General features: G+C 35.0%; 1 protein-coding gene across 7 annotated transcripts in view; it reads left to right on the forward strand.

The window, feature by feature from the left end:
• The window catches only part of IMMP2L (inner mitochondrial membrane peptidase subunit 2), a 459355-nt gene that overhangs the window by 285911 nt on the left and 148509 nt on the right, over positions 1–24935 (forward strand). For 6 of the 7 annotated variants that reach the window (XM_021384927.1, XM_021384926.1, XM_021384930.1 and 3 more), the window contains exon 4: positions 18074–18139. The exons of the other annotated variant lie outside the window; for it this stretch is intronic. In XM_021384927.1, coding sequence (XP_021240602.1) covers positions 18074–18139 — 66 coding nt within the window. The remainder of the gene's footprint in view (positions 1–18073; positions 18140–24935) is intronic. 7 annotated transcript variants of the gene reach the window in all.

The raw sequence follows: 24935 nt of genomic DNA on the forward strand, positions 1-24935 counted from the left end.
TACGGGACTTGATTTCAGCAAGTATTATTCAAAGTGAGAAGATCTACTTAGAGCTGTCTCATTGCCTTCTGTAATCTGCAAAATCACTTGTGGCCATAGTGGCCATTTATTCCTACAGTAAACAGTGTAAAAATTCCACTCCCCACATTTAAGGGTAGAGATCCTCAATCCAAATTTCTACCAAGTTAGAGAAAACAAGCTTTACCCTTCACAGGAAAAAAAGTAAACTGAAATTAACTACTTTGAAAGGGTGAGAGTAAGACTCTAAAGATGTCTTATTAATTACAGAGAAGAAAAAAGTGCATAACCACTTCCCAGCTGTGGCCTGCAATCAGAGTCTTTTTAAGGTTTAATAAAGCAGTGTACTTGAAAATAGCAGGAATGTAGCTGGATGAGTGAGTAGGTTGGTGATCTGAGACAGTGTTGTTAATCTGTACACTAATGATGACGAACACAGACGCATTGCTGCAGGAGGCTATCAAGACCCAATCTTCCCCCTCCTGTTACCATAATTATTATACCTCACAACAGCCAAATAGGAAATCACACTTGGTAGATGAGGGGCCCTGTTTTCAATAAAGTTGATCACCAACTGGAGTAAACCAAACCTTAAATTTACCTGAACTGATTTAAGCAAGGACTATGTGTATCTGAGTGCAATCAGTTACAAAGAACCGAGTTATAACAATTTAAATATTAACTATACAACCGCTGATATTGTACCTCTCACTGGTAGTTAAATAAGTCTAACATTTTATTTCACATTGCTTGAGTAGTTTCATGAATACCTTCAATTGCTGACTTTGACCAGAATTGGTAGATTTTCATGTCTTCATAAACTATTCCAGCTGTGATCACCCAGCCATGCCATAACTTTCTGGTTACTTCAAGCTAAAACAATGTCAGTCCCTCTGTCTGTCTGTTGATCCATCCTTTCTATCTTACAGTTTAGGATACCTTAGTGTCCTACTCTTCTGCAGCTTTAATTGTGTGGCTTTTGGCATATGGTTCCTCATTGTCTAGCACAGGTGTCAAAACTGGTGAAACTTCCTCATTCTCTCTCAAAACTGTGATTTCCTTTCTTGCCCAGAGCTGTTCATCTAGCTTATGGAAGGATCTTACCAGCTGACAGATGTAATTGTTTTACTCAGCACCCAGAAGCTTTCATTTATTTGCTGACCTCAAGGAATATCAGTTTCTGTTTAACTGAGAAGAATCAAGAGCACGCATGGAAATGAACTTTGAGCTTTGTTTAACTGGTTTAAATTCATCTACGCTGGAGAATTTAAATGTATTAAATTAATTACAATTTATTTTAGCTATGTTGAAGCCTCTTTCTCAGTGCTAATCAGATCTCAGTAGTGCTTTAGTGCTATATGAATTAAGACAAAGACATTCCTACTTTAATGAGTGGCAAGACAGCTTAAACAGTTGAAGCAGTGAACCCACAGAGAGTAACAGGAGTGGGTGAAAAGAGAAGGAGCATGAGGAGAAAGGGCCGGCTGAGTGGCAGGGCAACTGCTTCCCCAGGCAGGCCTGCAGCCCCTCAACAAGGGGCACAAAGCCAGCCAAGGGATGTGGTAAGAGCACCCAAGGGTCTTGCCAGTCTCCAAGTATGAGGCAGATACAGGCTGGGAAGTCAGATGTGTGGTTTAGGAGTTGCAATGTCCGATAAGAAAGAAAAAATGTATCTGTCTCTAAAGCATTTCAAAATGTACTATAGCATTTCCTGATGGCAAAGAAGACTATATCTCTGTGTAATGAGAGATGTGTTGATGTTTCATCATTGTCTTTGATGTTGAATGCACACATTCACAGAATATATTAATTCAGAAATGAAAGATAGGAGATACATGCATCTACAACTTATGTGCAGTGCACAGTTAAAAGTTCTTCACGCAGATATTAGTTGGCAAACTCAGTTTTTGTTATACACCAAATGACTTTTGTGCCCACTTTAAGTGAAAAAGAAGGTCTTAACCAAAAAAATAATGAGGCCCTTAGGTGTCTTACATTGAGTATCTAATACAACTGCTCATTTTATAAAATTTCATTTGAACTGTTGTACTGCTTCCTAAAATATGTATGATTATAAACTGATCAGTTGAGTACAAGGTTGTAATTCCATACATAATAAAAAAACATTACATACACAGTATGCACTATGTTCTTATTGCTAATTTTCTTGGCAGAATGTATTATGCTTTTTAGGGCTTGTTTTACTGAAATGGAGAAGGCCTTTTTAATTTCATTCTTATATTTTCTGCTCCAATACATGAATGAAGACATTGTGATTCAACAGTTATGGAGAAGTCTGCATCTGTCTCATTAAGATACTTACAGTCTAAAATTTTCCTGGAAGATACATTATTTCTCACTTAACTGCTGCCAGCAATCAAAAACTCATTTATTCACAAATGAACTTGGCAGTAAAAATTCTAGTTTATATATTTTTCTCTCTTTCCACCTTGTCTCTAAAAGCAATCTCTTGATGTCATTAATATTTTAAGGAAACAAAAATTACTTTTGTTTTCATAATAGAGTTATGAGCTGTTACTGTAGCCTACAAAATTGTTCTTGAGTGAATACTGTTGTATGGACCGTTCAATGTAATCAATATACTTTTTAGTTGCTTACATTTAGCCTTTTAAGAAGGTAGCTTGAGATTTTCTGTAAACTGGCAAAGATCTTGTACTTTTAGGAAAATAGTAAGAACTCTATTGAATTTAGCAAAGACTAGATGACATAATATCTCATTGAAGATGAGAATATATTTATCAGAACAAATGTGATCTGAGATCCATCAACTGAGGTTGTAGAAAATTATTTACTCATCCAACAGTCAGCTGGATGGACCAGCAGTGGGCTGTTAGGGATCTGAATTTTTTTTACTGCAATTATTTCATCATGACTTCAAGTTAATACATAGTTCTTGGTTTATGCTTTCATAACTATATTTTTTGTTGTTTAAGTGGGTTATATGCAGTTAAACAAGCTTCCTGCTCGCATATCTGACTGTCTTTTAAAATGTTTCTACTTGCACTCCAGTGTAAAAAATTCATGCAAGGTAGCCATTAAAATCCATGAAAATAAGAAAGAGAATAAGAGAGAAATCTGTTGTTTCCTTATTTCACGCTTGCACAAACAACAGTCACATTTTTTTTAGGCTTAACTATGATATTTTTAAACATTTTCTGAACATATTTTTGTCATTTTTTCAAATGTCTTTCCTCTGGCTACCACAGTCACTTCTTTGAGTTCTCCCAAGGGGTAGGCCTGCAAATATAAGTTAGTGGAGCATAAGAGGGGAGGTTAATGTTTAAAAAAAATGAGAATGAATACTGGAGGTGATGTGAGGTCAGTGCAAGACTTTTTGCCCAGCTTATTTATTTATTTTGTTTAATGTAGGTATCATTAAACTATTCAGAAATTGATCATGTTCACAGCAGATTACAGTAGTATAAGAGAGAAAGAGAGCTTGCATCTATCTTTGGATTGGCTATGGACTCCTAGGATGTAAAATGAATTTGTCTATGCCTTGAAAGGGGGTAAGCTCTGCTATTCTTATATCCATAATTTGTCATGCATAAACACAGGCAGTGGAAGCTTTTCCATATCACCCTGTCCTGTACTTCAAACTTGGTCTTTGAGAAAGAATTTAAAAGGTATTGAACTACTTCAAATATGAAAATAAGATTCACACTTTAACAATGTATGATTAATTAGTGGAAAAAAAATACAACAGAAAGTGACCATTCATTACAATCTTCAAATGAAGGTAGCTTACCAACTCATATTTTAATCAAACACAAGTTATTAGGCTCAATATCAAGTTAAATGAATTAAATGTTATATCCCATGTTATATACTGAACATGGTTGTTTCATGGTAACTGTCCATTTTTTACCATTTAGCTCCTGAAAAAGTAAAAATAATTGGATCCCTCTTTTATTAGGAGCGGGAGTACCTTGATTTGTCCCGTATTAGGTGATGACTAGTAACAATCATGAGGATTACTACCATCAACCATCTAACGTATCTTGCACTTTTGCAGAGCAGTAAGGATAAACTTCCCATGATTGAAGCATGACTTGCATGTATGTACAAACCCTGTCACGTGTCAGAAGTCAAACTCAATATTATTTCCTTATTGACCCTGAACTATAAAGAGCAAACTAACATATGAAGTTCTCAGAGGAATAAGCTATGAAATCACTATCCATTTTCTTAATACTGTGCCTAAACAATGGCATATCTATTTACATGGTACAGAATTTAGGCCACTAATAACCTCCTTTCTTTCAGTCCAGGTGGTGTCAGATTTCTTTGAGATGTCTATCCTTGAATATGCTTTAGATTCCTGCCTTCAGATTCAGGATGGATATGCAGGCCATATATTTTTTTCATGCTAGAGACCACATGAAGAAAATCTGTGTTGAAGTTATGTAGAATTATCTTTGTTAGTCATAGGAATTGAAAAAAGACATGCTATCCACACCATTTTCCAGATTTCTTCAACCAGCAGTGATCTGGTTACAGTCACAGTTAGTGTATAAACTAATTAGCAGTGGGAACAAGTGGCTTGTGTATAGGTCTGTCTTCATGGACAGCAACATATAATGTACTATGGTAAGGTGTTTCAGCTACTCCCCATATTTTCCTTATTTAGTAAAAATATAAAAATAAGTGTCCAAAGAAATATTTATTTTTCCAGATAATGAATGTGTTGGCTGGAATAATCCAGCTGTGGATGTAGCAGGTGTTGTCCTTTGTTGAGAGAAGGCAATTGGAGAGACAACCATGAGTGCGCAAGCAGTTCAGACCTTCCTTGTCTCTGTGATTCCTCTCTGGCGTTACATGTCAGGGGTTGCTATTCACTGCGTTCAGAGAGTTAATACTGCTTAATCCTAGTAAAGACAAGCTTGTGAAAATCTAAAGGAAGAGAGACTTTCTTTTTTTTTTCCCCTCTTAGAAGATGATAAACAGGCGGGAACTTGGGGGAGTTCCTGTTCCTATACAACACAAGTCACAAACGTCCCTGCCTGCTGAATAGTCGCTGCTGCTGCTAGTTGTTTTGTTGTTGGTGACTCATCTTGTCAACATGAACTGATTGCAACTTAAAGCATGGGAAGGTCTTATCTTTCAAATGTGACAGCTATTTTTTTAAATATTATTTTGATTATGTTCCGAGCGTGTTCAGAGGAGGGCGATGAAGCTGGTGAGGGGTCTGGAGCACAGGCCTTATGAGTAGCGGCTGAGGGAGCTGGGATTGTTCAGCCTGGAGAAGAGGAGGCTCAGAGGTGACCTCATCGCTCTCTATAACTACCCGAAGGGAGGTTATAGTGAGCTGGGGGTCAGCCTCTTCTCTCTTGTAACTAGTGACAGGATGAGAGGGAATGGCTTCAAGTTGTGCCAGGGGAGATTTAGGCTGGACATTAGGAAATACTGCTTTTCTGAAAGAGTGGTCAGGCACTGGAATGGGCTGCCCAGGGAGGTGGTTGAGTCACCATCCCTGGAGGTGTTCAAGAAACATTTAGATATAGTGTTGAGAGACATGGTTTAGTGGGGTTATTGGTGGTAGGTGGATGATTGGACTGGATGATCTTGTAGGTCTTTTCCAACCTAGCTAATTCTATGATTCTGTGATTCCATGATTGTCCCAATGTGTACTGTCTGCAAAGCAAACTTGAATAGCAGAAATGAATGCACTGTTAGCGTTTGATCTAACACTGCAAGTAATGAATGTTAGTTATATTTTCACTTAAGTGCTTTGAATGTAGAGAGTTACATAAGTTCTAAGTGTTATCTCAATTGTTTTCTGAATTAAAAAGAGACATAGACTAATACTGAAATTTATGTCTTAAGCAATTCTTAAACCAAAACTTGTAGACACCGCTTTATAGTCTTGTGTGGTTTCTTCTAAAGAAGTAAGGTTTTACTTGTATTATCCCTTTTTTTTTTGTGGTACTAAGGAGCATGGTTTAGTTGACAACATTGGTGGTAGGTGGACGGTTGGAGTAGATGATTCTAGAGGCCTTTTGCAACCTTAATGATTCTGTGATCGTGGCTTCAACAGTACTGCTGTATTGCATGTGCTTAACACATCGCCAGCTTGAGTTTTAGGGAACTGTGTGAGTAACTGTTCTGCAGTGGTGCATCATTTGGAGCATGTATGTTAAATCTGTATTTGGATTTTGAGCCAGAAGTATCTGAAAACACTATGCCATACAGCGCAAATATATTCCTATATATATTTTATGTTTTTTGTCTTCAACAAATAGATATAAAGAATAGATAGTAAAACAGTACTGAGAGAATCCACATTAAATGGTTAGATTGTTCTAAAAAATTGAAATTGTGGTGCAATAGGTGTCTGTGTCATAAGGATCTATGTGATTTTCCATATTTTTTTCTTGAGATTTGTATCTTCATAACCTCTGTACTTCACAGTGTTGTTCTTCCTTTCTTCAGGTATAGGACTGGTAGTACTTCTCTCAAACTCTGCTGCTTGGCAGCTTGTTTTTCAAACCTGCTTTGGATATGCACTTTTCATGAAAATATGAAGTCAGTTTAGAATGCTAAGTTTAAATTAACTGAATTTATTTTTCTGTGCTTACTGATGTTCTGTGTCAACAAGGTCCAGTACATACAGTGAATGTCAGCGCATTTCAGAATTCCAGTGCCATCCAAAATACACAGAATAATATGTGAACCACATATTTAAATGATTGAATCCTGGATCCTCTAGAAATTCTGAAAAGTTTTGTTAATGCCTTTACTGGCATTAACTGGATACTGCATATCCTCCTGCATTTATTCCTTCTAGGATTTCATGCTGCTAACACTGCAAAAATTTCCAATCACTAAAAAATAAGGAATTGGTTTCTTCTATGTCAGCTTCTGACACAAGCCTATATCATCAATACTTCTAGCATATATTTTCTTTTTGCTCACCCCTGACTGTTTTTTATGTGAGGACTTTCTTTCTTTTTTTTTTTTTCTTGGGAAATGTTCTGAAAAATAAAGCTTTTTAAAAATATAGTGTGGATGGATAGGTTGAAGAAATATAAAATTGCCATAAACATTTTGACATTTAGTAAAACTGCATAGTTCACCTAGTTCTAACATGGATCTAATCTGAAAAAATAATAAAGGTACAAATGTGATGACTTATTTGAACTTCAGCCTGATGGAGGAGAGTGAGGAATGCATCATTAGAATGTGTGACAAATGTCCGTAAAGTTTAATTCATTCTTTTCACCTCTCTTCTTCCTTCTCCTGCCAGTCTCTCCCTTTTCTAGCAATATTCTGAGCAGGATATTATTTACTTGGAGGAAAAAGTGACAAGGACCTTCTTCAGGAAACTATCACAGAGGATTAGGTTTGACAGGCTGGATGGGTAAAGGCTTGTTTTGCTGCTGTCGGAGAGTGAAGAATACATTTTGGGTGGAATAACCAGTGCAGACTATAGTGTAGGAAGAGAAGCATTGCTGGGAAGATGGAAAACAAGCATGCAGACCAACCCCTCGGGCTGTGTGTGCAGATTGGCTTTCACAAAGCAGGGGAACACTATCTAAAAAGCTTGTAAACTGCTTTGTGTGATGGGGAAATGATCTGGAAGATAGATATTTTACTCATTCATGCTGTTCTTTGTTGTAGACACTTCTGGTTTATCTCATCTTCCCCTTTATTGTTTTAAATAAATATGTTTGTCATCATACAAGACTGGAAGTATCTTACAGCTCAGGATCCTAAAAATCTCATAGCAAAAACCAGCACAGGACATCATGTTACTCTTGATAAACTCTTCAAATTTCTTTCGTGTTTGCTCAAGAGATCAAAATCTCTTAAAGCAGTATCCTCAGTTATTTTGCAGGATGCCTTCTGCTATCTAATGAAAGCACACAAGTAGAGGATAATGCAATTAGTGTCTAATGGAGCACAATGCTTGATGACCTGCTGACATAGTAGATCAGCTTTTGATAAAGATCGTAATGTGGAAAAATACTCCCTATTATATTTCTCATTGCTGCTTTTTGCCAAACTCATGACTCCTATTATTACAAGGGTTTGTGTCACAGTAGCCAATCTATGGTAAATTCAGCCTGGTTTTATCTGCAGGGTGGACACCTGCAGTTAATTGTAGGCATTTTTCATCAAAAGCTATCTAAGTTAAAAGCAGAAGTTGTGAAGAAAAAAAAGTTATGTTCGTGTCATTTCACTGTAAGAGATTGTAACCATATCCATGTCTTAAAACTATTCTTTCTTGGTTTTATTGTCCGTTAAAACCTTCTCCCCCAAAAGGTGATTCATTCTTCTTTAATTGTCTGTTACATTCTGTTCCCTCACAATATCAGAAAACATTTTTAGAGGATGTGGAACTTTTTTACAGAAATAATTGCAAATAATTCCAAGTTCAAGACTTGCATTGGCCTCTGCAGAGATCTTTTAAAATGTTTTTATTCTCCTTTGGATTTACAACGACCTGATGTCTCTGTTCTTAAAATTATTTCATTTTCTTTGATTTCTCAACAAAACAAGGCAACTTAGAATGCAAAAATTCAAAACGGTTGTCTTTTCTTTCTACTGTTAAAAGTAGTAGAATTCAGTTCATTTAGCTTCCCGGAATTAGCAATACAGAGATCACCCTGATAAATTATTCCTTAATCCAAATAATATTTGACAATTTTTTATTAAAGTGTTATAAGTATTTTATTAAAATATTACAAGCATTTTAAGAGTACACATTATCATAGTTTTGGTCTTCCATTTACTGCATCATTAATATTTTATTAGCTTTCCTGTGTTTTCTTTTATTTTTGTATTTTATTTTTTCATTTGCTTTGGATTATTATACGATAGATTAAATAATATTTTAAAGACATTTATCTTTAATCATTTCCTATTGAGATAGCCAGACTAAGCTGAAATTTGGCTCCCTTTCTCAATCAGGATTCTCCTCCAGAAGGTGATTCATCCCACTTTGTCTGTTTCCTTCTGTACCCTGACAGTAACAGACTTAACTCCTCTGGAAGGCCTAGTATCTTGACCATAGCATCAAGCTGCTCAGAAATATCAAGAACAAGATTTTCTCTGCAGGTGCTTGAAGTAGCATTTAGAAAAATGTGATAAGCAATGTGATTATGGTATCTAGGTGATTTCAAAGGTAGACCAAAAACTTAGGATTCTTCAGCATCACAAGTTAGTTTCCTATTTAAACTAAATAAATTGTTACTATCCAGTGCCCTACATAACAACCTGAGAATGATTTTGAAACATTTGAGTACAGTTTCCAGGTTATTGTGCCTTTCCCTCTTTTGTCTGTTGCAAAAGAGCTAAGTCATGTTTTCTTTCTATTACAGACTAGAATATTTGAGTGGCTATAATAATGATGAAATTTGGTTCCTACATTGCAGCATAATGGTTAATGAAACAGTGAAGATTTAACTGTTGTTGACTTAAGCATAAAGACAGAATATTCTCATTTGTAGACTGTGCTAACTTCCTACTTGGTAGATAAATATTTCTAGGTATGCTTTCAAAGGCAAAGGTTAAGGTGTAGAGTTTCTCAGCCCTTTGGAAAAGGTGAAGATAAGGTGAAATGGCCAGTTAAAACAGCAAGTAATTAATTGAGTCTTTCTGTTAACAGGAAGAAGGTCAAGTGCACATAACTATTGCGATTACACAGTCTGCATTACAAGAGGCTGAGTCATTTAACCTCAGAGTGGTTAGATAGCAATGCTGAGAACCAATTAAATGAGATTTTACTTCAAAATAGTACCTATACTTGTAAGTTACTATAGTATTTTGAATTTTCAGAGTGACTTGTCATTTAGTTTTGCAGTCTACCAATTATTTTTATTCCAATTAAACATTTTAATTAGTTTTCAGTTTTCCTTTTTTTTTTTTTTCTTGCCTCTCTTGAGCTGAGTTGCTGAAATCTTGAAAAGGTAACTTATCATCTTATGGACACACAGCTGATTTTTTTTTCCTTCTCTCTTTTTTCTTGACTTTGCCTTATAAGTAATTCTGGAAGCTTTTCAGATGCACTGTTTGAGTTGTGGGATCCAAGGTGTAGAAAAGCCTACTTTTTGTCAATATTGTCAATTTTGTACTTTCCTTCTCTGTTTGAAAAGTTAAGACTAAATCAGAATGTAGGGAGGAGTCAGGGCTCTCTGTGGAGTAGGGACTAATGGTAAGGGGAGAGAAGTGTGGGTATCCAAGAACTGCAGAGCTTGAGGCAGCTGTTTATATATCCTAATTGTTCCACGGTGTTAAGGCAACGTATATGGCTTCTTTACAGAAGCTTTATGGTATTCAGATTGTTATTTTTGGGTACAGCGTGCTTAAAATTCCCCATGAAGTTTCAGGGATGCTTTGTTTTAGGTGCTGATGCATTTTTAAGATGAATAAAACTGAAATACTGTCTTTCCAGCAGTACATGCTTGCAGTCTGTAATTATTGCAGAACACTACTTTCAGTGAAAACAGAACAGTTTTTTGGCAGTGAGGGATTTTGCTTTTCAACAGGGGTTTGACTAAGAAATGCTAGTATAATGTGGAGTTAAATAAAAAATTACGGGATATTACTAGAAGAATAGTTTTCCTTGTATTTTTAACTGTACATATTTTCCAGGGAAGCTGCTGAGCAAATCAAGCATCACTGGAACTTATGCTTAACCAGTTGGTGCAATTGTGTTACAGTACTTACTTTGTAAATTATGGATGAAAAATGGTGACTATTCAAAATGGCTCAATAAACAGTATTTAGTAGGACTGGAGTTTGTGTCTTCATACTTAGACCAGAAGGAATCCTGGAGCAATTGAAAAACATTTTCCATTGGTGTTGCTATCTGTTAACACTGTCAAAACAATGCATGATTTCCATGCAATATTTCAGTTCAAAAAAATTCCAGTCTGTGCCAGTTATTTTAACATCATAATACTGTTTAAGATCAATAGTGGGTCAAAACCTGGCGAGCATGAACACAAACGTAGGTTTTTGTAGTATGGCATACCACTTGGAAAATACCTTTTCTGTTGAAAGGAAGGACTAAGGAAAAAATGCAAATAATTTCAAGATAGGCAATGAATTTTCAGTATTTATTACAAACAAAAGAAAAGCTTTAGGAAAGACTTATCTGAGCAAAATGATTACAGGGCTTATTCTCATTCTATCAGCTGAAGCTAAAATATGGTTAAAGGCTAGTCAATTCAGAAATAGGTTTTGTCAGGCAAACCTGGTAGCTCTTATCACTAAAATTACAACATGATTTTGGAAAGGTTATTTTGATAATGGCAATAAGTTAGCATGTATGTTTTCATCAAAAATCATTTTTTACAACATAATATCCTGATTTAGAAGCGTTTCTTTTGTAGAATAGATGTGAACCACATTATACATTATGATTTGGTTCAGTTCAGCTGCAAAGATGTAGGCATAGCTTGGGAGAAATCTGTGAACGATAATAGTCCTAAGTGATTGCTTTGTGATCCCAATTCAAATACTTTTTTTGTCAATTGTCTTCATAATCACTGGTTAAGCCTGTGAACAACATAGGGATGGACAGAGCAGTAATTAATAAAGCAGCCTTCTTGTTATAGCACAACCTGACTCACATGGTTACTATCCAGAAAGATTTTCTTTCAGAATGTGAACTGTAAGTAATAATCAAAACCTATTGACAAACTGTTTTAGCAAGCAAATTACTCAGAGAATGGTTTAGATATCACTTTTTTTTATCCTCAGTATCAGCTCCCAATATGAAAACAATGAGACTTTTACCCAAACACATGAAATAAATGGAAAATTTTTAAAAAAGCAGAGATTTTGCATTGAGCCAACTTAATAATGCCAGGTTACTCTCCTTATTCTATTATTCAGCATAGTAGTAATCCCAGCCGAATCATACTAGCTTCTCAAGTTTGTGTGCCACAAAGGAATTGGAAATGTCAGAAGTGTGGTCACAAAAGTGATCCTGGAATTGGAAAACTAACTGTATGCTAAGAAGCTTAAGGAGCTGATGTATCTAAGAAAAAAATCTAAGAAAACTGATGTGCCTAAATCTTTCTATATGAAGAAGAAATAAAACTTAGATTTTTCTGCCTTGGAGGAGAAGGCATGAAATTGAAACTGAAGTTGGATAAATTCAATTTTGAGTGCAGATGCAATTTCCTCGTAGTAAGGATAATTAAACTTTGGAGTAATTTCTCTTTATGTTAGACTCATTGTCACTCAGAATGCTTAAGGTGATACCATAATCTTCTCTACAAATGCTTTATGGGAGAATTAGGTGCTGTCCAAAGAGACAGAAAATAAAATAAAAATCTTTGAACATTAATTAAGAGGATCAGTCTGCTCTCTTTTGGCAGAGCCTGCATTCTGTTGTATTGTTTTGTTTTTTTCCTAAGGTAGCAGCATCATAATTCTTATATTTGAATGGGACTAAAAGCTCTTCATAGTTACAAGTACAAAATAATGTTGGAAGGCACTTCTGGTAACCGTGTAGGCCTAACAACCACTCAAAGCAAGGCCAGCTCCAAAGTTGGGTCAGGCTCCTCAGAGCCATGTTCAGTCAAGCTATGAGCATCTGAGTTTCTCAGTCTCTCTGCATAGCTGTACTGCTGCTCAACCACATATAATGTGAAAATTTTTCTCGTGTCCATATGGAATTTCCCTTGCTGCAACTCCTGCTATTTCCTCTCCTCCTTCTGTTGTGCACCTCTTAGAAAATTCTGACTCTTTTCTCTCTAATCACTCATCAGATAGCAATTAAACCCTTCTCTAATCTGTAAACTTCTTTTCTAATCTGTGAACCCAGTTCCCTTAGCCATTATTCTTCTGTTACCATCATTTTGGCAGCCCTTCATTTTTTCCAGTTTGTCAGTATCTTTCTTGAAACTGAATACAGATACTGGGCCTGATTACTGGAAACACTCAATGCATCAGTTCCTTGTAATTCTGTAAAATAGAATTTGGCAAAAATTCTATGTAACAGAATTATGTAGAATTCTGTATAGTAGAATTTGGCGACAAGAATGACAGCTATTATATCGTACTATTTTCCACAGTATAGAATTTTTCTCATAACCTACTATATTGTTAGTTAAATATTGTATTTATTATGAGATTCAGTATCTGCTGGAACTAGAAGGAAACAAAACACTTACAGAAGAGAAAAAAAACTGAGAAGTTTAAGTCAAAGTATTAGCTCCAATCTTTCGTTGCATAAAGAATTATGGAAATAATAATAATGGACTGGAAAAGTGAACTGAACATGTGAACATTTTTTTGGTTTAGAAAATTTGTGCATATACTACATAAATTTTCATTCAACTTTTATAAATGGACCTGTTAAATCTGTTTTGTCCTTATTGTAGTATTAGGAGGGATGAAGGATTAGATACTGCTAGCTATTTTCAACTACACAGAACTGTGTTCCCAATAGGAAGCTCCTTCATCATAGGTGAAGGGCAGGTAACTTTTTTGAAGGGTTAACATCTTTATCTAGTATATGATGCAGCCAAGTAAAACTCCTTGTTTACCTTATTAAGCAGTGCCAGCAAATAAGGATGAGGTAGCTCTACTACCTCACATTTTCCTCTTTTTCCAAGCATAGCTTAAAAATAAAACCACTGAAATTGTACTATAAGGTTCCCAATTCTGTAGGTATATTGATACCATTTATTCTGGGCTTCAACTGCATTTTAGTTACTGCTCTGGCTATTTTGTGGATCCCCAAAAGGCTCAAGGAGGAGATAAACAACTCAGTTTTCATTCTGCAGCAGTTTTGGAAATGCCCAGAAGTGTTAACTGTAACTGTGTTGGAATTTTAAGATCAGACAGGAATTAATTTTGGGAAATGAAGAAGTCACTGGGCGAATGGTGTTGGACCATAGCTTTAGATTAAGATCTCAGAAGTTTCCACATCATCTTGTTTTATGGAATTAAAACCTTATTATCTGATATTAACAATGTAAAGCAAAGCAGAGAAGATGTCTGTCAAGAAGGTGACCTCCATTATTTTAGTCTTTTCATGCTGTGACAGTACAGTGTTCATTGTTTCAGTTACAGCCATGTAAATGACGAACAAATTGCATAAATCTCAATCTGAAATAATCTGAAGGCAAATTTCCAGCTGCTGCTAAACGTATTCCTTCTATCTCATGAAAAAGTAAAGCTGTGTGCTAACAGTAATATATATATGCCTATAAACAGATACCTATGTATAAACACAACACAAGCTACAGACATCTTTAACTTCCACTCTTTAATAAATACCTTTTAATGTCCTATATAAAATGCTAGTATCAAAAGTATCAACATTTAATTTTTTTTTTAAATGTGAACACAAAAGCTATATAGGTTGGCTAGGATAATGGATGGGTAAAAGTAAGCATCTAGAGAATTAAAATGTGTAATTCAAGCTGTTTGAAACATACTAACTGTGTTTCCATGATGAGTTCAGAACATAAGATCTTCTTTTTCTGGTATACGTGCCCAGAAATTCGGAGTGCTTATTCAAGGAAAATAGTGGTTTTTTATGAAGTAGCATTTATTTAGTTAGATTTTACTGTTATTCAACTCTATTTTTTTTTCTTCTGGTGATAGCTATTGTGCTAACATCTATTGAAAAATGTAATTGCTTTTGGTGTGTCTGCATCTGACATTGTGTTAGAACATTTTCTTGTTCTTTTTTTTTATTGATGGCAGAGACTGCATTTTCAACAGGGACTGATATCACATAGCACTTGGCTGTACGTATTAATATATTCCTTTGGAGAGTAGAAATGAATCAACTGTTTTCCTTCACTTATCTTACTGGGATCTTAGAATATAGACTAAAAAGCACTCTCTCTAAAAAAGCCTGTAGAAACATCAGTTCTAAGCTCTTTAGCATGATTTACTGTGGCACTTTTGAATAGAATATAGTTAGATAAATCAAATAAGGTTCAAGTAAAAATATGGAAATACTATGCAAGTTTAATAATTGATCAAATTGTAATTAGCTTAAGAAGCTGTTATGCAAAATTGTGCTAAGCACAAATATCCATTAGAATAAATAAATAATCCAAGTAATGGGAGGGGAAAAGTTTTGGAGCGATATCATGACAAAGTACTCAGTCAATCAGAAAACCTTCAGAGAGTCATCAACCTTCCTCTCGTTTTCTTTCGAGGTAAATGTGTTCTGTAGTACTGCTATCCCATAATGTAAATTCCGTAATACAAAGTTGAACACAGAGGAATGCATGCTTGTACTGTTATATCTCTCCTCAGTAAACTACATCTTCTTATAAACTTGTAAATTCTCAGTTTACTTCAGACTGGTTTAGGGGATGCATCACCTATAAAATCTAGCTGTAGCTGTGTCTGACTAGTCTTCACTTTCTCAGTATTTTCTTTCCATGATGATATGCGGTGTCTTCAGCTCTGAAATGCATCTGTTGTTGCTGTTGTTGATTAGTAAAATGAACTCATTACAGCTCTTCTGCTGTAAAATATCTCCAAACTTTTGAACTAAATGTGTATGTTAGTGGTAGGTGGTTCCTATTCTCGTTTTTTTTTTCCATCAGTGTTGTTTGGATAGATAAAAGGAGACCTTTGCCAGAATACTGTGCAGGCTGGAAGTTAGAATATTGTATCTTGAAGTGCTTGCTAACGATGAATAAGTAATTTGCATCTGCCCTAATCACTGGGGTGATCCACCCGCACATTGACCTATCCTAAACTGCTTATTTCTTTTTCCATCAAGTGGACCAATATGAGAGGCTTTAATCCAAAGTAATGATGCCTTCATGACACAGGCATTAGTTTTTCTTTCTGTAACGTACAGGTACTAGCAGAAAAGTAACCACTCATAAGAGAAAATACTCATATCTCAGATTTAAAGTGATGTTTATTCAAAATCATGATTTAATTTTTTTTTCCCAAAATGAAGGTAAATTAAGGGAGAGATCTGTACTCACACTACAATATATATATGCTAATCAAATGAAAATGCTAACGTGGGAAATTTCAAGGGAAACCTTGAAAGTGAAGTGTTAAACCAGAAGAGAATTTTGAGAGAACAGAAAAAATTTGTTTTCATTCAGTTTTTAGGAATGCACAATTCATCACTTACATTGTGTATTATTTCCATCAGTTCAGTTTTACACGAAAACATCACAGTCTGAGTCTAAGTGAATAAAAAAGAAATACATTAACAATGAAGTACTTTTTTGCAAGTATTTGAAATGTATTAATGCTTGTAATAATAAAATATTTTTTTATTTAGGCTGCCTTCTAATTTGGAATGGCAGATGGTCACTGCTTGATAAAGTATGCATTGAAACCTGTTAGGGAACAGTATGAGAAAGTACTGTGAGTACTCCACATATTTGAATCATGTGTGCATCTAAAATTTGATTAATCCTGCCCAGGACTAACATGTAAAAAAAAAATTACGATTATGTGTTTTCAGCAATGACAAGGAACATTAAAGATGAGTGAAATGGAATATAGAACTCTTTGGATAAAAATAACTAAATAAGATCTTTCTGTAAATAATTCAGGTAAAATGGTTTGAAAATTCCAATGGTGACTAGGGAATCAAAGTACTTTTTGTGAAAGTAAGGTTATCAGGTTTTGTAAACAATAAAGTGAAAATACCAGTTATTTTGAAATTTAAAATTATACTTGTTTATATTTTAGTGTAATGGAATAAAATTAAATATGTTTAAAATACATTGACACAAAAATAAAATTTTTGAAATTCTTTCACTTTTCACATATTAAATTTTTATTTTAATTTTTACTTAGCCTGAAGCACTTTTTCTTTTTAACTTTCGGAAGAGCAAGTAAACAGCAAATACCAGTAATCATGCAGCAATACTGATGAGTTTTTCATCCAGATTCATTTCAGCATTACTTTTTAAAAAAATCTGATCTTAGTGTGCTACCAGTTGACCAGAGGTGAGCTTGAGTAATCTGGTTCGTTGTGAAGATGGCATGACCAGTGTTTTCAGGAACTAAACCTGCAATATAAACCCCTTGTAATTGCATTTCTAGCAGACTTGGAGTCTAATATAAAGAACCCAAGCATCAGCAAAAAATCAAAACCATTTTTTTCTTCACTACATTTTCAATATACAAGCAGCAAATACAAAGAAGTTTAATAACATAAAAGCAGTCTAGCAAGTTTGCATAATTAAAAGTAAAAATGAAATAAAATGAGGTAAAGTGTAGAATCATATGATGTACAAAAGTAAGTTTGTGGTGTGCATATTTCTGCATTGGTCTATCAAAACTCAAATAGAATAACACTTCTAGTAATCTTGTCTCTTAATATGCATGCAGCAACTTGGAATATTTAAATTGGGTATGGAACATCAACTTTGCTTTTTCATAATACTATGTAATGTGTGCTCATAATTCACTCAATAAAACATGCTTCTAGGAAAAAGAACTTGAAAAGAAAGCTTGGTGTTTTATTAAGATATTTTAAGATATAATTATGTATATTATATATGTTAAAATATAATATTGGTATTATATTAACATTATATTAAGATTTGATACTTTAGAGAGGCTTACATGTCTGTTTAAACTATCCAGAAATACTCAGGCAAGGTTTACCTAAATTAGTGATAGTTATCAATATAAAAGAGGGGGATTCTTTTTTTCCCGAAGTGAGTGCATCAGATGAATGTTTAAACACGGTATAATGTTAGCTTTTGTTGGAAAATTTCAGTTTTAACACATGAATCTATTTGCAAAGGTACTCTCTTCACTGGTAGTGGGGCATTCTACTTCTAATGGTGTGGAGTGTGCTTTACATTATAAAATGTACGAGTATGTCAATTATTGTAGTGTTTGTATGCAGGTCATTTTTCAGCATCTGCTTTTCAGTAATGGCTTGCAAGAAGAATGACTGTAGTAGCTTCACTTCAGTGGAACATCATGATTGATGCTATATCAAAGAGAACATGGAATCTCCTAATGACTTTAATAATGTCTATTTCTTTGTGGAATTTCTTTTCATTTTCTTAAAACAATGGGAACATTACTGATTGTATAACCTCATCCCCTGTCTTAGGTCTCCTAGAAACCCTGAACAGAAGATCATTAAACGAGTGATTGCTCTTGAAGGAGACATTATCAAGTAAGTATTTTAAGCCATAGCGTCTGAGTCTTTATAGGAATAGTGCAGCTTTTCAGTGGATTTTAAATCAGTATCCTAGACAACAAGAACTTTCTAGTATTTTCTTTCTGTCTGCTTTTAAAAGGGATGTCAGTGTTGTGCCTGTCTCCTTTTTAATGAGAGGAGAAGTGATACACAATATTACTCACTCTTGTAAAATGTTCTTGGGTGCAAATAGTGCTCGTTTCTTAGAATATCTCTGTCACATAGCAGGACAGGTAATTGTACAGCATTTTTTAAATAAGATTATAAATCTATGATTTCTCAGTGAGTGAATTAGAGCTGCTGTTTCATACTATGGTTGGCGCATTTTCTGAGTTCTTTTAATCTTTTTGTCTGTTTGTTTTGGGGGGATTCTTTTTTTCTTCCTTTATTTTTGAGACAAAGGACCCTCATAGATGACTGCCTTCACTGCAGTCTGTGGAAATCTGCAGGGAATATGGTGGAAAAAAAAGCAAAAAAAGTAGACTTTAATGTACATCAAGACTAGTTTATTCTAATAGATAGACCATCTTGCTGGAGCTGGATGGACATAAATTACTAGTAGATGTAAATCAAATGTTTTTGTGGAAACGGTGTCATTTTGATGAAAACATTTGTTTGAAAGGGTTTATTTTTCCCAAGTACAGACTAGAATTGGCATAGAGTTTGGAGGGTAAATCCCTAGTTTCCCACATTAAGATATGAATGATTTTGGGAACTCTTGGGCAGTGTGGCAGACTGGGACTCACTTTGTTTGGATAATGATACTTGCTCTGGTGTAGTGAATACTTAAGAAGAACTTGGAAGCTGGAATTCAAGTCAAGGATCTGAGTCTGGCTTCAGTGAGCCCTAGTTAACAGCAGCAGAGGTGGGCTGTTGAGCACTGTGAGATATGTCTGTGTCTTTTTTATTATTATTATTTCTTTTTGCAGTCCATATGGTTTCTATTTTATTGAAAAATTCCAAATTGTCTCAGTTTGAGAAGAAAATTCTAACATTTCTTTTGAAGAAAAAAACTGAAATAGCAAATGCTAAGAAAAGAATCTGATGTCCAAAAACTATGAAGATCTACAGCTACGATTAGCTATCACATTAAAGGAATAAAAACATAGGAATAATGAGTGCTAGTCATGTCTTGTGTAACCTATATCCTTAAGAAGGTTCTAATTCATTAATATTGTTGATACTACTTCTGTCCATGTAAGTGATAAGACTGCTACTCATAATTCAGTATTCCTCATTCCATTCTATAGTGACTTTAGAAAAAGATAGCAACATAAAGCAACTACTAGTGTTACTTTTCAGTGTTCTATATTATTAATATATTTGCCTGAATTTTTGAAACTGAATGAAGTTTGTGATAATATGAAATATGTTTAATAACATAGATTCCAACCGTAGTAAATTAATTATGCTGTACATACAAGAGCCTTACAGCTCTGAACTATTTGTTAACTTACACGAGTGCTCTTGGCCAAGACGAAAAAGGTGTTGGAGCATAATAGCTGTGAGAGTGTGTGCAGAATACTTACAAGCCTGTAGGTTAGGGTGTCACTTTTGGTTACAGAAAACTGAGAGATGATTCTCATTTGTATTCAGAAAAACGGGTTAATTTATTGTTAGAATTTTATACCAGTAATTTAAATATGTATATATATTTCTATTTGAACACATGGAAATTGTCCCAGAGTCTTTTGCTACGTCTGTACAGGCTTGTTTTTACATAAGGAATATATTATTGGGCTATTATAACTTGTTATACTGTTGTCCACTTATGTGTGTGGGGGGAGAAATATAAGTAATTCTTGCCAAATTTCATAGCTCCAGGGTAAAGCAAAAGCTTAGGTAATTAAAAAAACCTGTCAAGATTCTTCTAAAATAGATATTATTTTTCTAATGATACCACAAGCAAGTGTGTGACTAGTATATTTTTGATTAAAACAGATGAGTCACACTAAGTGTAGCGGAAATGCTAAGACACGGCCTGAAACAGTGATTGGTGGGAAGGCAAGGCCAACCCAGGGGAACTGAGGTGCATGCAATACACCTGAGTGACCAGAAGGGGTGGGGCAGGATCCACCCCTTCCCAGACCTCATGTCTTGAATTATTCCAGATCAGAAACTGAAAGTTACATGGAATGTCTACAAAAAAATGGACCTGAAGGTATTAAAATGAGCCTCTTCTCTATTCTTCTCACTTTGTAGGGGTAAAAAGTGATGAGAAACTGATGTGTACTGAACTTAAAGGAGCGTTTAAGCCGCTGCATTTCTAATATCTAAGTGGGATATGCATACCTGTACACAAAAAATCCCGTGTCTTTAGGCCTTTTGCTGCCTCACTGATTGATCAGAATTTCTTCTTGTCAAGAAAACATCCAGTCTCACTGCGGAGTTGTTTTTTCATTTTCAGGATGCAGAATAGTGGAAATCATCCTATAGGTATAGTGGGGTTCAAGCACTTATGGTGTTATGTGTGGATATAGCAGTTTTGCAGAGAGATGATAGTTATGTATGGACTTGTGTTGTGTTGTACACTTTCACTGGAAGGTCAGTTAAATGTTTGAAGTTTGTCTTTATTTCCGCATATTTTGATTGAAGTCAACTGACAGAATTAATTAATGCACACTTTCAGTGGTGAGTACACTTTCATTGTGAAGAAATCTATGCAAATAATGATTTGGAAGGAATTTTCATTTAGTGCTTCACTAGATGGGTGATAGACAATATGGTTTGTGAGTCTGTGGTAGTGCCTTCATTGCTGAATGAATTCTTTATTTGATTTGTTTGGTGCATGATTAAGGATAATTTATCACAAGAAAGCTGTGTTTTCTCACTCTATTAATTAAAATAAGTTAGTATTTACTATTCATTAATAACTGAAAGTAGTGAGAGACCACATAGGCAGAGCCATTAATATTGTAGAGAGGGTTCCTTCTGTTTTGATTTTTGTTCAGACATTAAAAGTCTACTGTAGGAAAATCTTGATTTTCAGTTCTTTATTGTTTTCAAAATGTACTTCTTTTTATTTAATGCTTTTAGAAATAAAGTTCAAGTTTTTGAAAGTAAATGTAGTTGACACATTGTGATGGGCCCATTTTGACCTTTCACTTTGTGTTTTTCTGAAATTATGTGCAAGATAGCATATTTCAAAAACTGAAGTAGTATGATGGATTGAAAAATGGTATGTACTTGTTGAATAACAATCCTGGCATTTCAGTTCTCTGATCTTATTTCCAGACTAGTTGGCAGTCCAGCTGAAATGCGCTGAGTGGTGTCATATTAATCCTTGGACTATCGAAGTACACTTTTACAAACCTGCAATTTATAATTTAATTTGGATAAGCTAGTGTAACTTCCTTCTGAAAGGAACTGAAAGAAAAAGTCACCATTTAGTGTTTGAGAGGTGAAGGTATAGGTCAGCTTGTATACAGTTAATATTCCAGTGTGGATCCCATAAATCAGGTTTTGTTTTGTCTTAGATGTATTCACAGGAGAATTAACTTTAAGTATGAAATCATTACAATGATTCCTGAAGAGTATTTAAATTATAACTCTTTCCAGGGAGACTATATTTTAAAAGTCAATATAATGTAACTTGTTAAAAATAAATGTTGGTATTATAAAACCCTTCGAATATTTTGAAATTAAACATATTAAAACTCATTTATCTTAAATGCACCAGTGGAAATTCAAAAATCTATAGTAATCTATCATGGATGGCTGAGTTATGGTATGTTCTCAGTAACACAAGTAAATGAAGGTTTACGGTATTAAAATTGGGACTGAACTAATAAAATTTAAAATTAAGTCAATTCAGCAGCTTGCTGAACTAATTTTCCTTCCATCTGGGTCCAGGTCTGCAAGAGTTTGGATTCTGTTTCTTTCCTGTTATATATATATTTTTTCCTTAATACTGTAGCTGGTTTAGCAATGACCCTGTGAGCCCCCAGAAAGCATAATTCTAAAAAAATTTTGCCCAGGGATATTGTTAGGCTATTTTGGAGTCAGTGTTCTAAGTACAGTGCAGAGATGGATCATCATATCACTGGGCTGTAGGTCCCGAGTAAGCACCAGTAACTTTTTAAAAAAATTTTGCTATGAAGTGCATCATTAAGTTGCAGAAACATTTGCCACAGATATTAAGAAGGACAAAAATGTAAATGGATTTGAAAAAGAAGCAAAGAATTCTTAGAAATAAAGGCTATCAACAGCTTTTAAATGCAGTGATCACAGTATAAATTTATGTATTCCTGTTGTCAAGTTGATGCAGGATATTATATTTCTTCCAGGCTATACTGGAAGATCCTATGCTACATTAGCTTATGACCAAAACCTGATTATTACGCTCACTTATTGGAGAAACCTTTCAGCTTCAAATGAACTGTTCATGACTCTGTGCAGGTTTTTTGCTTGCTAATTTTTTTTTTTACTGATCATACTGAAATTTCATCAGACAGTTGTGACTGTTCTTGTTCTCACTGAGACGCAAGAATCATTGTCCAATAAAAATGATGTTTTCATGCAGAGACTGTCCCACCTGATAGTTAGATTATACCTAAAAACTGTCTGTCCTTGGAAGCAGAATGTCCTTCAGGAAAACTAAAACATTGTCAGTGTTGTTTGTCAGGAGATGACCTGCTGCAGATGAGCTCTGCGGAGAAGGACCTAGATGTTCTGGTGGACAACAGGTTGGCTAAGAGCCAGCAGTGTGCCCTTGTGTCCAAGAAGGCCAATGATATCCTGGGGTGCATTAAAAAGAGCATGGCCAGCAGGTCAAGGGAGGTGATCCTCCCCCTCTGCTCTGCCTTGGTGAGGCCACATTCTGACTACTGTGTCCAGTTCTGGGCTCTCCAGTTCAAGAAGGACAGATATCTCCTAGTATTTGCGATTTATTGTGATTTATGAACCTAAAGGATGTAGTAATAATTATACAAGGAATTGAAAAGCTGGGAGAAGATTTCTTATATCCATAACGAGTTTCTAAGATTCTGTAAATCTTTTGCCACAGTCATGAAGTTTGGGAAAGTGGAATTTCTAAAATTCGACCATATTTAGAGCCACAGTATGGAGAGATGCTTTTACTTTGCATTGGATTTTGGTTGCCTAATATTTAATAGAGGACCATGAAGAGAAAGAAAGGTTAAGAACAGACAGGTGAATTTCAGGAAGAAACATATTAATATACCACCTTTTGTTCTCAGAGCACGTATCTGCATTTTCAAAAATGCAAAAAAAAAAAAAAAAAAGGAAAAAAGAAAATATTTAATCTTCTAGACTATCATTTAGCCTTTTTCTTTGCATCTTTGAAAACTGTTAACACATTGTTAATATATAACAATATAACAATATTTACTCATTGCTCCAGGCAGTTAGGTATTAAATACTTATAATTTAGTATATATGTATTTTATATTATATATAAATTATAACTATAACTTATAACATTATATTCTTAATATTTGAGACTTGTTCTGAAGGTAATGCCCCGTGTTTTATTATGTTGGCCTACAATAGCAGAGATGGATGTTGATGGTGTGGAAGCAGAGGCTGAACCTTCCCCACCAATATCCCATTCCATTTTGTTGTCATGCGACAGATGGCAGCAGAGGGGCAGACTGACAGAAAGGTGTCTGATGTGGAAGTGCGTATGAAGCAAAGGTGTGTCACTGAATTTTTCCACATGGAAAAAATTGTCCCCTTTGACATTCACTGACTCTTGGTGGATGTTTCTGTAGACCAGAGAGTGGTTGTGAGCATAGTGAGGTGGTGGGTGGTGCATTTCAGCAGCAGTGACAGCAACAGGAAAGACAAGCCACATTCTGGTTGGCCATGCAGATTTTTACAAGCACAGCATGCAGGCTCTTGTTCATCACTGGTGAAAAAACATAGCTAATAAGTGGTTAATATGTTGGAAAATTGTCCTTTGTAGTTCAGAATTTGTTCTATGAAGTAGTGTTATTGTGCTCTTGGTATCTGTTGTAGTTTCCATGGAAATAAATAGGAGGCATTACTTTTGAAGTGACCTACATAACATACGTAACGTTTTAAGTATTATTTCTTCTTTAAAGTACAGTCAGCAGCAGTGAGATTTTTAAATGGTTGTGTGTATCAATACCATTTCTCTCATATTTCAGATTATTGCATTTGTTAAGACTCACTGAAGGGAAGGGAGTTTCTGTGTAGACCCTTTGTGACCTCTGTACCTCTCATATTAAAAGAAAAAGGCAGTATACTAAGATGTTCCAAGTTTGTACAGAATTTGCAGCATTGGCTTATAAGGAAAAAAAAGAAACAACATATCCTATTATCTCTGTAGTGAGGACATTTGGTTTGGGCTACTCTAAGAGACAATAAAAGACACCATCAGTAGCACTACTTTCCACAGAGTTACTGTTCAGACAAAACCAAAGGTGCTGAAAACCTGAATGTGTAATTGTCATAAAGTAAGTACTCAGCTACTCTCTGTTACTGTGCATCTGAAGCAAGACATAACTGTCAAGTGCATCTACAAGGAGGAGAAAGGTTTGGGTGTTTTTTTTTTTTTTTTTTTTTTTTTTTTTTTTTGGAGACGGGAAGAGGTAGGATAATTAAAGATGCAGCACTCTAAAATGCAAAAAGAAGCATCTCTTTTGAGATGGCATAGCTGTGAGCACTGAGCATAACGAGTCTCAGTAGTGTTCAGAGACAATTTTAATGCTATAGTAATAAACAGTGGGGAAGTTTTTAAATGCTCAGTAGACTACTTGGAGTAACGCTCGTCTTGGCTTTCAGTGAA

Source organism: Numida meleagris, chromosome 1 (assembly GCF_002078875.1).
Source record: "Numida meleagris isolate 19003 breed g44 Domestic line chromosome 1, NumMel1.0, whole genome shotgun sequence".
Classification (NCBI taxonomy): domain Eukaryota; kingdom Metazoa; phylum Chordata; class Aves; order Galliformes; family Numididae; genus Numida; species Numida meleagris.